The sequence below is a fragment of the Sturnus vulgaris genome, chromosome 1, assembly GCF_052056855.1.
Source record: "Sturnus vulgaris isolate bStuVul1 chromosome 1, bStuVul1.hap1, whole genome shotgun sequence".
Taxonomy (NCBI): domain Eukaryota; kingdom Metazoa; phylum Chordata; class Aves; order Passeriformes; family Sturnidae; genus Sturnus; species Sturnus vulgaris.
This window is the reverse complement of record NC_142243.1, coordinates 72,857,004-72,873,675: the sequence shown is the minus strand read 5'-3', so window position 1 is coordinate 72,873,675 and position 16,672 is coordinate 72,857,004. Positions and strand designations below refer to the sequence as shown.

Sequence of the window (16,672 nt, the reverse complement as noted above, 5' to 3'; positions counted from 1 at the left end):
AGCTAAAAAAATCTATTTACCATTGATGACATGACTAATCTCACTGAATGTTATAAAAAATGTAGCTTTAAAATGAAAATCTAAATTAGTCAATGATATATGTAGAATCATAGAATGGTTTCCTTTTGAAGGAACCTTAGAGATCATCTAGTTCCCAGCCTGTAGCCATGGGGTTCCTTCCTTTCACTAGACCAGGCTGCTGAAAGTCCTACCAGCCTGGTCACAAACACTTCCAGGAATAGAGGATCCACAACTTCTCTGGGCAACCTGTTTCATTGCCTCACCGCCCTCACAGTAAAGAATTTCTTCCATATATCTAATCCAAATTTCTCTTCTTTCAGTTTGTATCCATTGCTCCTTCTTCTATCTAGTCTTCTTGATGAAGAGTCCCTCTCTGGCTTCCCTGTAGGGCCTTTCCTCATACTGGAAGGCTGCTATGAGATCTCCATGCAAACTTCTCCAGGCTGAACTCTCTTCAATCAAGATTTTAAAGGATCTAGAGGGAAAGCCATATGAAGAGTGGCTGAGGCCACTTGGTCTGTTTATCCTGGAGGAGACTGAGGGGACATCTCATGGCAGTCTACAGCTTCCTTACAAGGGGAAGAGAAGGGGCAGACACTGATCTCTTCCTTGTGGTGCCCAGTGACAGGAATGGTCTGAAGTTGTGCCAGGGGAGGTTTAGGTTGGATATTACAAAAATTTTCTTCACCCAGAGGATGGCTGGGCACTGGAACAGGCTCCCTAGGGAAGTGGTCACAGCCCCAAGCCTGGCAGAGTTCAAGAAGCGTACTGACAATGCTCTCAGGAACATGGCATGAGCCTTGGGGTGGGTGCTATGCAGGGCCAGGAGTTGGACTTGATGACTCTTCCAGCTGAGGATATTCTGTAATAGCCTTCTCAGCCTGTTCTCTGACCTTCTCCAGTCCTCATACCAACTTTGTGGCCTTCCTCTGAACTTGTTCCAACAGTTCCATCTCCTTATGTTTGAGGGCCCCAGAACTGTATGAAGTGTTCCAGGTGGAGTCTCATGAGAGCAGAGTAGAGTGGAAGAATCAGCTCCCTCAGTCTCCTTTGGATGCAGCCCAGGGCACCACTGGCTTTCTGGGCTGGGAGCACACACTGCTGGCTCATGTTGAGTTTTTTGTCAGCTGCCTCCCACCAAGTTATTTTCCACAAGGCTGCTCCCAGGCACTTCTCTGCCCGACCTGTGGGTGTTCCTGGGATTGCGCTGGCCCATGTGCAGGACCTTGCACTTGGCCTTGTTGAACTCCATGATGTTGGCACAGCTCCAGCTCTCCAGCCTGTCCAGTCCCTTTGGATGCCCTCCCTTCCCCTCCAAGTGCTGATGGCCCCACACAGCTCAGTGTCATCAGCAAGCTTGCTGAGGGTGCCTTCGATGCCACTGCCCATGACAAAGATATTGACCAGCATCAGCCCTAGGACCAACCCCTCAGGGACACCACTTGTCACTGGTCTCCACATGAATATCAAGCCATTGACTGCAACTCTTTGCATGTGGCTATCCTGCCAATGCTTTAACCACTTAATGGTCTGTCCATATATCCATATCTTGGTGACTGATTAGTAATTATAAAAATAGCAAAAAAAATCTGAATTTTTGGCATGCTCAAGTAGCAAGGTGTGGAAGATGCAGTCTCATGAGCTACATGATAAAGTAAAGTAGTCTGGACACAGTTTACAGGAAATCCCTTTACACACAGATTAGTGCTTTGGATTGCATCTAAATTTATGCATTAGTTTTAGAGACTAAATTCTGTTCTCTGTACCACTCCTGTAATGGTAACAATGTGAATTAATTTAGTTTAATTTTTAGTAACTATAGAGATAAGATGAAATCCTGTGCGGAGTATACTATGGTGCTAATGTATTAAAAATGTTATCCAAAATGATCACTGAAGACCTCTTATATACGAACATATTTTTTAAAGTTATTCTTTAAAATATATTCAAGTTAATCACTAGCTGTTTTGAATTTACAGATGGTACTGGTCATTGACAAAAATGGCTGGATTAATTAGCAGCACCTGATAAAAGGGAAAGTACCTGTTTTAATGAAGTTTCTGAATTCCAAATGTTTTTTAAATGTGACTATTTCTATAAACAGATGGACACTTGACAAGGAATTTGCAGTATAAATTCTTTGAATGCACTGTAATAAGGCTAAGCATAAAGACAAATGTATAGAAAAAAAAGGAGCTCTCACCTGTCCTTGCAGGCAAATTTTAAAGAAAGCAAAATATGCTTTTATATTCCAATCTTACTGTAACTGGGTTATGAAAAAATAACTATGATGCCATATTCTTAGAATTTGGAAACTTGCTTCTAAATAAATTATCTTTATTTTATGGAGGCAACGTTAGAAGTTTGGAAGACCAACCAACTGAACCTCTGCTGAACGTACTGTGAATTTGAGGACTTCTTTGTGCAAAGAAACCGACTGGCATTGCTTTTGTAGGAAAGAGGTTTTGTGAAGCAGTAGCTGTTTCTAAAGGGTAGCTCCCCACTGGTGACACTGGGCTGTGATGACTGTTTCTCTGTGCAGGCAACTGTAAATAATGCTTATATTGCAATGTGAAGATAATGTTATATAAATTTTCACATTCTCTTTGTGGTATACTTTGGATATCAGGATTTTTTGGATGGAGAAAGCGCAATATGGCTAGGATGTTATATATAAAAAACAGCTCTTAAGTAAAAAGGTCTTCACGATTACAGTGCATATTTAAACTGACTTTAGATATGAAAAGACATAGTGGAGGGGAAGATAGATGCCAGTGTATTAAATGCTTAAGTCTTAATTCTCCATGCACATCTCAAATTAGTGAATGTGTCTGTTTCATTAACAAGGAGTAGTTTATTCTCTATACTATAGAAGTAATTTATCACTGAAATAACTAAGGCAAAAAGAAAAGTTTGGGTCTCAATTGAAGTACTTTCTATAAAGTAAAACCTGTTTGTGAACAGTTGCTGTACTACAAACTGCTGCATATATTGAAGTGAACATGATGATTTTTAATTTTTTTTAAAAATAAGTGTTGTTTTGCAAATTACTTCAGTGTTGAATCTGGAGAAATTAGTAAGTGTTTAATACACCTTTACAGTGTAAAATTATGAGGAAAAAAATCCTCACGGTATATTTTAGAGAGCAAACTTTGATGTGGGATTAGAAAAGCACTGCAAATAGCAGTATCAGATTCACACAGTGACACAGGGAAAGGAATAAAAAGCAACCGAAAGAGAAGGAGACGGCATGAGAGATGATTTTATTGTTTTCCAAAGAAGTCCAGCAGGTGGATAAGGATACACCAAAAGTCAATATGGTATCCATATCTGGAGGAAAATACAGAAAAATAATGTTCTTCCTCTGCGAAAAGCACATGATAGTTTGTTCACCATATTTTTGTAGTTACAATAGAAAGTTGGCAGATTATTTTATATAACATCTGTGCAGAGGGAAAGACTGGAATTCAGACAGAGAAGGACATTTGTGCTTGTAAAAGGTAACTCTTGGCTCCTTTGCTCTTGAGGAGGGGCTTTAGCAAGTTTTTGTGCTGTGTCATTTCTGCCTAAGTGGACATTTCAGTTGTGGTCCTTTTTTAGGAAGAAGTGCTGACTATTCACAAACTTTAAAGAGCAGTGGCAAAATCTGCAGTACAAATAGTTCAGGTTGCTTTAGTATCTGTGTTGCAACCTTAAAGGGCACAATTTTTAAGTGTTTTATCAGGAGCTCAGTGGCTACTTCATGCTACAGCCACTGTTGAGGTGATGCTTTCTGGAGAAAAATAATGTTCAAGAAGTGGTTTGAGGAAAAAATAACCTTTTAAAATATTTTATTACCCAGTTCTGGAAACTGCATATGTTTTTTCTTATCCTACTTCATTCCAGATTACAGGAAATAGAAGATGCTTATGGAGAAAGTTTTTATATGTATATTGCTTCAGAAATTCATGTGAACCATGTAATAGAGAATTTGCAGCTACCCAGCTTTTTAAAAAAAATATGAGTTATTGAAAGATGCGTTTAATTACAACAAAAATTGCTATTAATAAAGCTGACATTTTCCAAGCTAAAATGTTTTGCTTTTTCTGCTTTGTTCTCCTTGCCAAGGCATGAGGAGTTTTGAAATGGGAGGTATTTTATTGACCAACATCAGAGTAACCAGATTAATACCTAGTGTCTGTTACTTTTAGTATGCATCAGCATCAGTATGAACTGATGGTGGACAGGATCAGTAAGTAACAGAGCTTAAGAGTGCATATTTTCAAAAGACAACAAAAACCAATCTTAGTCAGGAATCCCTTTGATTCAGGAGTTTTAATATCAGTGTAATGTGTTAGGTTGAGTAATTAGTGATTTGATGTTAAAATGTATGTAAGCATTAGATGCATTTCAGGAAAATGGTAATTATTTGGAATGTATCTTTATGCAAATTACACCACCAGGAGGTATATGTGTGTTAGAACCAATGATGCAGTGTAGGGTAGTTCTATTTCTGATTGACAAGTCTGAAGGATAAAGCTTAGGTAGTTACAAATACTTGTGAAACAAGAAAGTCATTTGAATACATACCTTACTGCAGAACTTGTATGACTCATGTGCAATGTGCAGGCCTAGTAAAAAGCTAATTATATGTGAAGATCATGAACTTATTTGTGTGTACTCTGAATCTTTTTTGTTGTTGTTAGGAAGGTACACAATAGACGAACATTGTAGAACCTATTTTTGCACGTAAACCTTAAAATCTTGAGATTTGTAAGAATCTTTGCCAAGCACAGTTACCAGCGATCCCACAGCTTTATTTGTACTCCACAGCCTGGTTACAAGAGCGAATGGGAAAGTGTAGTCATGGAAGCTGCAGTGATAATAAGTAAGAAATGAGTTTAGGTTCAGACTAAAGATGGAGAGATGGAGGGACTTGAGACCCATAACAGAGAAAAACCTTTTTCCCTATGGAAACAATAGTTCATCTACTAATACATCTCTTAAAGAAATAGAATGTTACAACTAAGAAGCAGCTGTGCAAGCACTGAGGTTGATTGATTAATTAGGGGAAAGTTCTGTATCACCAGCTTTTCTAGATCAAGTATTGAGAGAAGTCCTATTGCAGGCAGTGTGACCAGGGACACACATTCCTCTATGAAATGTTGGCATTGAGGTAAGGAATACAGAAGGGGCCAGCAAATAATGTTGTTCTTAACTGTGATCTAGAATTGTTTAGCATCTTTGTATTTGAAAACAAAAATTCAGTCATGGTCTTGTATGCAGGAACTTTATTTCTTATGGAAATAAGCTTTTGAAGCAAGGGTGAGAGGAGCCAGGTTGGAGACTCTTAAGTAGGTATTGTGCCTTCTTGGATGGAATGATTCCAGAGAAAGGCCTTGCTTTGTAGAACTGGCATGCTAGGACCTCCAAGAGGAAAAAGGAAAAAGAGGCTGCTGTTGAGTAAGCTTCTAAGAGCTGAGGTCTGTGTCCCTTCTTACTGAGGTTGGGTCAGGTCTACAGTAGATCTGATCTACAGTAGCAGATTTGTCACTGCTGCTTCTGCAAGCAGTAGTCTGCTGAAAAGCCTTGTTTGGTGTTGGTAGATGAAACTGTAGTAGAATTAAATGAAATTTAATAAATTGACTACAGCATATCAAGTTCACTCGTCCTATGATTTTTCTTTCTTCTGCTCCTCTTTCTTGTTACAATTCCCATTTCTGAAGTTTGCTTAGCTGTGGCAAGGTGTTCTCTAATACTTGGAGTGCAGTTTTGCTGTGATCTGCATTCTCCTTAGGACACTCTTTTTAGATAAAATATTTTGAAGCTTTATCAGTCATTTGTACTTGAGCACTGTTGAAGGTCCAGTTTGTCTTGCTTCGAAAGTAAGTCTGTTGTTCTGATGCTTAATATGGACAAATTCTTTATCTCTTACTCTGTATTCTCGCTGAAGGACAAAGTGACAATAGTTCTGTTAGCCTTATCCTTCAAGTAAATAGTTGTCAAGCTGTTGAAGCTATGAAGTAGCTTTAGATTATTTCTACATTTTCACGAATTATCACACCCAAAATATTGGCATCTTTGGGTGAAAGTTTTTCCTTTCACGTTGCCAGAACTTCCAATTATAAGTAAGCATTTCCATTTTCTATATTTTTTTATTTAGCAAAACATGGTAGCACCAAGTTTTGATCCTTCACTTTTTGTACTGCAGTGGAGAGATACAAGCAAGAGAATTTGGCAAGTGCGGAAAGAATATTTTACCTCCAGGAAAATATTATCAAGGATTTGTCTCCTGACACGTTGCTTTTACAAATGAATTGAAGATGGGGGAAGCATTTCCTTTGGTGTTCTATATCTATGCTGAAATCTTCTAGTAATGATAAAACTTTTAGTAACTTAGTAACATAGTAATACTTGTGTAATAGCTTTGACTGCCAAAAATGTGTATCCTAAATCCAATGCTAGTGGTTTTTAATAGTTTCTACTGATTAGGACCTTTTCCATTTGAGATAATAAGCCTATTTGATGCTACTTGTTCTTATTTCAAAGAGGTAAACAGTGCATGTTTGATAAGAATCCATTGTTGCAGGTGTTTGTTTATATTATGTTTGTACAGAAGTTAACAGCTTTGCATGGATTTTCATTCTGCTTTTATGCAAAATAGAAAATATCTGTCTTAGCTTAGGGTAAATAAAAGGTTAGAACTGTTGCAAACAGTGAGTTGATAAAATGCAATTAAGATTTTCTGTCCATTCTTGCAATAGCTAGGTGACTGTAGTTAGGGTAAAGCAGTTGATGAATTCTGCAGTAGGCTGTAACTTGCATCCGAACTGTCGTAACTCTTTCTCTGTGAATTATATCTGGAAAGGTCTGTGATGCTGACAGTTCAGCATCAATCATCAGTGGTGACTTGTGAGGAAGTAAATCTCAGGCAAACTGTTTATCCAGGGAGTTTATTTTCTAAAGCAAAGTGACTTTGTCATAGGTCCACCCTCCATCTACCCTCCACACCTGTTTTTCTGATGTCCTGTATGGAAAAGACTTCTTACAAAGATCTACTTTCTGATTGTCATCTGCACTTTTGAATGCATCATAAAGGAGTTGCACGTACAGTGATTAGTTTGTTTAATGTAGGTTCGAGGCATAAAACTTTCTGAAATGCTTTTTCAAGAGGTGGCTGTGCAGCCAGGCATAGCATGCACATAGCAGTGATTCTCTGGAATCACTGGCATTGATGAGAATGCAGTAATTAATGTATTTTGTCTATTGTCTTTGCTCAGACCATGAAAGGGTGTAAAACTTAAAGCTGATGATAAATAATGAGCTTTGCTGGGACAATTGTAATTTTATAGGCAATTTGATTAGAAATTTGTATAGAGGATGAATTAAAATGTGAATTATAACTCTCAGGCCACTATATTAATTGAATGTTACACATAGCCTCAAAGTTAGCTCCTGCATGACTTGTGTCCAGGAATCCTAAAGGAATGGACAGCCTTTGATTGAAATAGAGCTTGGAAAAAGGAGAAATCTTAATATTTGTTTTAGCACAGCAGTTTAATTTTTGAAAGGAGGACAGAGCTATGCAGCTCTCTATTGCACTGTTAGCATGAAGGACCACAGGAAGTGCATTAGTTCCCTATGGGACTCCTGCTCATAGACATGAATGTGTTCCAACCTCACTGCACACACTGCTGTCTCCAAAGGAGGTTGGGAGTGGCTGTGGGTTGCGAAGTGATGATCCTGTATGAACTTCTCCTGATTGCCTGAAGACAGTCAAGTTGGTGGACTCTGTATTGTCAGGCCTTGGGCCAGATGAGGTGTCATCCCTCATTGCAGAGCTGTCGCAAAAGCAACACAAAAGCTGCAACATCTGCTGTAGCTAATTTGACAGAAAGGCAATAATCTGCCCACCTCTGATCCACATTTATTTTGTGCAGCTCTGGCTTTCAGAACAATATATGTGTAATACAGCCCTCACCATGGCCAGTGCTGTGCTGTACACACACTCTGGTCAGTCATGCCATAAGGATGCAGCAGCTCAGTTTACAGCAATTCATCGACTGTTAATCCAATCAGTCTGTTCTGCTAATCAAATCAGTCAGCTCCGGGAGCATGTGGCAGCAGGCTTATGTGTGCTCTCCCAGGCTTGCCTCAATGGAGCAACATGGAGCTGCAGTGAAGATGAACTCTTGGATTTATATGATATCCTGGTGTCATTTTTTTAATGATGCTATTTGAACTTAAACCATACAATATTATTTTTGATACAGATTTTGATATTCTAAGTGTGTGTGTTAAGCTGTTTCTAAAATTTCCCTACTGGTGCCAACTGCAGTGAGTAGTACTCTGACTTAAGTCATCCTATGGGAAATTGTGTTTTCTAATAAAATGTGTACATTTAAGATTTCAGTGCACATTTTACTGACCTTCAGGTGTGTTTTGACATCTTCATCAAATAACTTTTTGAATAACTGTTTTCCCAAAACTACTTTAAGCAAAACATGGCACTTAATAGTTTTTGTGTGGTATGCTGCTATTTATTAGTTGATTTTTTTAAAATGCAGAATGCATTTATTTTATTTACAACAAGAGGTATTTGAATACTGTTTATTGTTGACTTCTGCAAGATTTTAATAAATGGAAGATACAACCACTTGTTAAACATTGCTGATTGCTTATGGGGGATCATTTAGGTCTCATCATTTGTGTATGAAATAGTTTCCAATTTAAGAAAGGGTGACTGTTCACTTGTAGTGCATACATATGTCATATAAGACTTGGATTTATTCTAGTTTTCTGTCTCTGACTTGGGCAATATCTCCAATAGTAATTTGGCTCAAGTGTAGAAAATCAATAGAATGAAGCAGTTGGTGCTGTGACCCCCACCTCTACATATTCTGCTGTGCAGCACTTTTATTTTGGACTAGATTTAGTGGAGCCTCTCAGGATCAAATATCCATGCCACTACATGTATTGAAACTGTTCAGAGGTGTAACTTGCTTGGATCTGTGTGCCCCCTTAGGGGTTGAAGCATGACAGATGCATTGGTACATTTCCATTTACAGTTTATATTTCTCTATAAAAAAATCCACATTCTGTATACCAGAACTGGTCTGTGAATAAAACCATTCCACAGTAAGCAGGAATAGTGCAGAGGAGGGAAGGATTTGCTTCCAAATTGTACTACTGCTCTGAACAAAAACAGTAACATAAACATAACCTTCATCTAACAGAACAAGGCCTTCTCCTATATTTTACAGACAACAGATAGCGTATGAAGTCCAATAAATTATATTCTGTAAACTTTAAATTCATTTAGCCTGACAGGAATGTGAGGACAGAAAGGAACACGATGGGAATGCACAATGGATTTATTATAAACAAGGCTCATTGAATATTTACATGCCCAGGTGTGCTTATTTTGGTCTTTCTGTTTTTTGTTGCCTTCCCACCCCCCGACAGATGTACCTTTAGTTTAATTTCTTCAAATGTTCAAAGTATGAACTTTTAATATATATATATACAATGACTGAGATCATGCTTTATATCGTTTACAAATGTGCCCAAATGATAATGCTTTAGATTGAGAATGTTCTTTTGAATTTCATGCTTACTTTTATTGACCTGAACTAAAGAGCTTTCATCAGGGATTAAGAATGCATGCCCTTTGCCTGACAATGAGCTTACTGGACCAGCCCAGCCTATAGGTGTTTGTCCTCTGCTGAAAGTTTCGGTCCTCTTAGATGTGTCAGAAAATACCGCATACGTGGCTGCTCTCCAAACCAGTTATTTCAGGATGCCTACATTAACTCAGGTATTCTTAATATCTAAACCAGGTCACTTTGACAGAACTACATTAGGGAATAATTACAGAAGTAGTTGTACTGAGAGATGGGGAGGAGTTGTTGTCTCTGAGAAGAGGATAGGGAGGAGGAGTTGCAGTGTTGCTATTTTCACCTGGTGCAGCTGTAGCCAGACAGCACTTCAGCCTGCAGCCATATATTGCTTTTGTTTGGGTTTTTTTTTTTTGTATGTTTGTTGGGAATATTTTTAAATATAAATTCTGTATAATTTGCTAATAAAAGTAATTAAAATCCTCAAGGAGGGAGAGAGCAAGCATGAACCAATTTTACCACATTCATGGAAGGAAGGGAAATTTACCATTTTACAGATGGGTAATCTCAGGTATAGTTGTGGTGGGTGGGGTTATAATTTGTGCATTTTAGTGTTGGATTATACCTCTGAGCAGCTCATTGTTTTTCTGTTAGTTCTGCTGCCTGTGTTTTTGAGTGTCATTGATCAGTACCCCCCAGGTGGGGAAAGTGATAATTTAGCATGCTAAAATAAACTGGGTGATGTTATTTTTTTGTCACCCAGGTAGATTGCCTGATAACTTCCCCTCATACTGGTTTTTATGGTATTTTGTCTTTTGTTGTGATTATTCTGCAGCACTTGAAAACTAACTATTAATGGCAAGTCATGCAGTACAGAACCTTTTAATCTCTAAAAGTAAGTACTACCCCATGGTACAGGGCATGGGACATTGTAGAAATGGTAGTTGTCACAAAGTTCTAGTCAGCATTTCTAGTGTGATTATTGCAAAAGGATGTATCTTATTCCCCTAGCTCTGGATGAGAAGCACTTATGTAACTTTATCATCAGCAAAAGTATTGAGGCAGAATATTCCTGAACAGTTTTTCTAGGGGAGTTAGACTATCGAAACTGAGTCAATAAAAAAAAAAAAATAAGTCCCTCACTAAAGCTCTGAAGCTGCATGATAAATTGTGTATCACAGGTTAATTATTCTAATTTTTGTGCTGTAAATAAAACAAAAAATGTGTTCAAGAAAAAACAAACGGTTGTGAAAAAAAACCTTTTTAATCAAAAGGAGCAATGTCAAAGTAGGTTTTGTTGCAGACTTGGACAATACTGCTAAATATAACTGTTTTCTTTATACATTTCTGCTTGCTCCATAAATCATCAGGTTAAGAATGGATTTTTGTGTCTCCTGTTCTAGAGTTCATCTGTTATCTCTGCAAGGTATCTGTTTGTTTCGGGCGAGAGGGATGGCTTCCTACTTGAGAAGGGCATGTCCTTAATGGGTGGCCTTTTAGTACTGAAAGACATTGGTAGAGCTTTGTGCTTAATAATTGATGCTGTTCGTTTCATACTAGAGAATAAAAATACCTTGGTAGTAGTAGAGATCTTTCTCTGAGAATCGTGCTCTTAAAGTCTATTTTAAAAGTCAAGAGAGGCAGAGAGGATAAGCAAGACTAGCAGTAACTGCTTTTTTTTTTTACAAGATAGGAAGTTTGATTCATTAGTTTGTTCTTCGTTTTTAATTTAACATTTCTGACTTAATATTTGAAGGTCTTTCTACTCAGTCTCTACTAAGAAAAAACTGAAGATATGTTTCTCTGCCATAACTTCCTTTAGTTCTTGGAGTCGCATATTCTTTTAAGATGTGTTTAAATGTATTTTGTGGAAAAACAAGTTTCATATATTTAGCTGCATGTTTTTTAATCCCGGTAATTACCAGAAAGTTAAATAATCAGAATAAAATGTACTTTACAATTTAATATATTTAATGTCTTAAATGTATTTTAAGATTTTAAATAAAATTTGTATTGCATGTCTCTCTGTAGAATGCATTGAACTCATTAACAAGGCAAAGGTAGATCTTGTTCGTATTTGATTTTTATTTTTGCGTTGTTGATTTCGTTGAGGTTTTTTTTAAGACTTATGCAGACAGAGCTGAGCAACATCCTGATGACACAGTACAACACCTGCAGGGTATCACATGCAGTTGTAGGGCATGTCCTTATACGGCTGCTGAGATTATAATAATAGTAATCATTTAGCCTTACTGTTGAAAACCAGGGAGTACATTGTGATAGCATGCCACATGTAAAATTGAGATGCACTCTTAAGAAAATCTCTGTTGTCAGCAGTCTTGTGATTTGGTAATGAATCATATACCATATATGTACACTCTTTATACGTGCACCATATGTACTTGTATTTTCCTCCCATCCTTCTAAACTGTTCTGTAGACATTCCATTTGGTTAATACCACTCCAGCAAATGTCACTCTTTCTTCAGAGGTTCTTCTAGGTAGGTGTGATCTTGGCTTCTATGCATGGATTTTATTCATGAAGGGCTGGGAGTTAAGTTAGAATGTAATAGTCCCAAACTCCATACCTGCTTTTTTTTAATTATTATTATTACCAAAAAGAAGAGAGAGATGAGTAAGAAAGCTGTATCAGTCCCATAACTGAAATGAAGTGGGATGGAGGATTCACCAGAAGAATCAGCCAGGAGAGGAAAAATGAAATAAAAAGGGGAAACCCTAAGACAAGCCTTGCACTTACATCTTTTTCCATAAAAGAATTCCCTTTCCACAGGATTAGCATGATTGGCATAAGTTTTAGTCTAAGGCATGAGCCTCTGTCCCTGCAGCTGCTGCTGTCTGCTCTGCCTGCTTTACCCCAGTGCCTGAATTCCTCCAGCCTATGGGTCCCACATGCAGTTGTAGAATGTGCATGCTTAATACTTGTGACATAAATATCATCTCTGTTTGCAGATAAGTGAGGCACGGTAATTTGTTCAAGTATGTGTATCAAAGGCTCTGGCAAAAACAAATTCTCTGTTTTTACAAGAAACCTCTTAAAAAATTGTCTGAATTTGCCTCCTAAGCTGTTCCATATTGTCTCTGGTAGCTAAAGGTTAGCTCACTGTAACTAAGAGATTTTCACTTATGCCTTATGCTAAGCAAGCAAATTATTCAAACAATATTAAATTGATAACTTTGGTAAGGTAAACACATCCTGTATTTATACAGCATATTTAAACATGACTTCTATATTGAGAGAGGGAAATCATGTCCACATTGGAGTTGGTGCAAGAGCTTCTCTGAGGCCAGTGCTGATTGTCAATTTTAATATGACATATTCGGATTCTTGTGGATGCAAAATATTTACTGAAGAACAATTTTGGTATTCTAGAACATGTTTTTGAGATGTAAGTAACAATCTAAAGTTTAAAGCAAGGGATTTCTAGTCAGCAATGAAAGACCATAATACTGTAGAGCTACAGTACAGAATTACAAAACTACAAGAGTATTTTAACATCTGTCTACACTTAACAAATTATTTACATGCAGGTCACTCTCTCGAGTTGTATATCTGCCCATGCCTAATGCCTATTATTGTTTTTTAACAGGTAGAGAGAATTGTTGACAAGAGGAAAAACAAGAAAGGAAAAACAGAGTATTTGGTGCGATGGAAAGGATACGACAGTGAAGATGATACTTGGGAGCCAGAACAGCACCTTGTCAATTGTGAGGAATATATACATGAATTTAACAGACGCCACAATGAAAAGCAGAAAGAAAGCACATTAACCAGGACAAACAGGACCTCTCCTAATAATGCCAGAAAACAAATTTCTAGATCTACCAATAGTTCTTTTGCAAAGACATCTTCTAAATCTTTAGTTATGCCTAAAGAACACGAGTCCAAAAACAGTCAACTTTTTTCTGCCACACAGAAGTTCCGGAAAAACAATTCACCATCGCTTTCTGGACGTAAAAATATGGACCTTGCAAAATCAGGTATTAAAATCCTAGTGCCCAAAAGTCCAATTAAGAGCCGGACAACAGTTGATGGCTTCCAGAATGAAAGCCCAGATAAAATGGACCATATAGAGCAGGATCAAGACGACTCAGTAGCACCAGAAGTAGCAGCAGAAAAACCTGTGGGAGCTTTGTTAGGACCTGGTGCAGAGCGTGCTAGGATGGGGAGCCGACCAAGGATACATCCATTAGTGCCACAATTGCCAGTGCCAGTAACAGCCACAATTGCATCAACATTAACAATAAATGGAAAAGGTAGGTGTACGAGTCGTCATTTTGGTCGTAATTTTCATTTTACTGGGGCGTTTTTGCTGTTGAGATACAGACAGATTACCCACTCTGTTTCAGCCATGCTAAATCAAGTCTGGAGAACTTCACTTTATTCTACATAACTATATAAATACAAAGCCATTTCGAATTTTACTAGCTTTTGGTTTCTTTGCAGAGTTTCATTGGTATTTGTGTTTTCAGAATCACCATAAGATACATCTGTTTGCCTTGACATTGTGTGGTACACATATTTAGTGTACCGTCTCCAGATATTACATCATTGCTTTAAGTTTATTAAATAGATCAACTTTGGTATTAATATTAGAAACATTAATTATGGGAAGAGATGAATGGTGTGAGCAGGGATTCTTCATAACAGTTTATATATCTATCTTGTTATAAATATTGCCAGGAGGGAAAAAAAAAAAAGTGGGAGTGATGTTACTTAAAAAACAAAGTTAATAATTGTGTGAAAATTTGAGCCAGTTGTGAAAATACATGTACATTCTGCCTGGATTGAAATTTGTTTTCATTGTATTTTATCAATATTTTGTTGTTTATACCTCATTTGATATTGAGCACTCATTTAGGAGTGATGTCTGGCTTGCTAAATATCTCAGTAGGTCGCAGTTAATTCAATTTGTACTGTAAAATTTGTGACACCAAAGTAACCCAAACTGCTCTTCTAGGAGGGAGCTGTTTGTACCCCATGCAGCTGAGACCCTTTTTAAAGATTTCTTGGTCCTTACTGTTGTGCCCCAAACCTTAATTCTTCCTGACGGACTCAGTTGTGTGGTGACAAGTGTTCTCATAAGTGTGCTTTTGAGGCTAAATTTCCACGTTCAAATTTCCAAGTAAAGACTGTGCCCTCAAATAAAATGCAGCAGGCCAAATGTGCAGGTGTGCTATAGATGACGGCTTGGTGGAAAAATTGTCTGGAATATTTCAAGGACTGGGCCTGCCAAAAAGCACGCTTCAAGATGCTGTATAGTGAGAAAATGCACTAAAGACTTTGGGAGAGTTTGTGTTGGGTACCCCACTGTTGCTTGCATTGAGATTTTCCAAAACAACAGCTGCAGCCAGAGAGGTTGAGAAGCGGTGGACAAGGGAGGAATGTGTTCCTGGAGCTGTGGTGTCAGGTCATGGACCAACCTGCTGCAGATGAACTAGGTAACCATGGCAATGCACAAATGGATGCCAGGAATATCTCTTGCTTTGCATGGGCTAAAGAATGAATGCAAATCTCAGAGGATGTAAACAACACTGAAGGGGAAGATGTAAGAGATTCCAGGATGAGAGTTCTCTCTGTAGGTGAGGTAGAGGAGTGTGGTTTTGCATGGAGTGGTTTTATGATAATTAATAGGTGTTTTAGGGTTTGGGGAGTTCCTAGTGAAATGATTGATAAGTTCTGACTTTAGTGTCCTGGTTTTCTGTCTCATGGTCCCCAGGAAAAATACCTGAGACATAAAGGACCTTTTTGCTTAGATCAGATTAAATTGTTCCCACCGACCTCTCACTTTGGTGATAGTGGCATGGCAAGGGCCCAGTTACAGGGCATCAAATGGGAGAAGAAATGCCTGCAGAGGAAAGGAAGTGACACAGAATGTGTTAGGTGAGATACATCCCTGTTTCACTGTGGTGTGAAAATTTCCTCAACTGCCATCACCTCCTTCTATTCTTCCTAGCATTTGTCTAGGCAACTAACAAGGAAAGCTATTGACTGGCTCTAGGGATGATGGCAATACAAGAGTTTTCTCACACTTACGTGTTCACGAGATCCTAAGGTGTAGATCAAAAAAGGAGAGCCAAGGAGATAGTCACAATACGTGGTTGATGAAACATACACAGTATGTTCCACCTTCTGTCTGCTGCTGGAGGCATATCAGTGCATTAACTGAGGCTTTCCCCGTCTGCCCTGATACACCACTGCCAATCCCAAAGCTGAGCTGTGCAATCTGCTGGGAAATGGATGCTAAATATCCGTATTTATTGGGGCTTTATTTTGTCCACTTTTGGGGGTAACCTTCCAATCATGCAGTATTTCTATGATTATAGAACTTGAAAAAATGTTGCAAAAGAAAAGTACTTTGCACTTACATTTAACATCAGTCTCTTTTCAGGATTTCTTTGGCCTGTCTTCCTCATGGAAGCCCAGGCTCCGACTCAGCCATTATGCATGTTTGAGTGGATTTATTTAGGGAGAAACAAAGAGAGGCAGCTCTGTCTTCTAGAGCTCTCCTGGCCTTGAAGCTTCCTGAGCTGACATATTTGCTGTCTTTTCACTCCTTGAAGGATGCACTCTTCTCCTTGCTGTTTTTATTTTTAACTTCACACTGCAACTCATTAAAAGTGTAGTAAATAGGTGCTTCCCTCCCCTGCATGGGGCTGCTGCAGCTCATGATCCTGTTTTGCTCCTTACTCAGGACATTCCTTCTGTCTTAAATGGACGCATCATCACATTTTCAGCACGACCTCGGGAATCATATATCGTGAGGGGTATTCATTGCACAGAAATGCATCTTCATATGCACCAGATCTGACATATTAATAATACAGATGATAGATCTGGCATGTGGAGCACTCTTTCCAAACTTCCCACCTCCTCTGCATACACCTTCTGTTAATTTTAAGAATTCCTACTACCACTTGGAGGATGCTGTCAAGAAGACAAAAGCATGTTTTGAAAAATAACTTCTTACTTGAGCTGGTTTAGGAATTTTTTTATCAAGACATTTTTCTTGGTAAACTGAATTAATCAAAACAGAA

The 16,672-nt window shown here is 38.2% G+C and overlaps 1 protein-coding gene across 4 annotated transcripts in view; it reads left to right on the top strand.

Moving 5' to 3' along the window:
• CDYL (chromodomain Y like) overlaps positions 1–16,672 on the top strand; it is a 103,747-nt gene that overhangs the window by 32,813 nt on the left and 54,262 nt on the right. For 3 of the 4 annotated variants that reach the window (XM_088169871.1, XM_014872389.2, XM_088169888.1), the window contains exon 2: positions 13,225–13,891. The exons of the other annotated variant lie outside the window; for it this stretch is intronic. In XM_088169871.1, the coding sequence (XP_088025997.1) occupies positions 13,225–13,891 (667 nt within the window). The remainder of the gene's footprint in view (positions 1–13,224; positions 13,892–16,672) is intronic. 4 annotated transcript variants of the gene reach the window in all.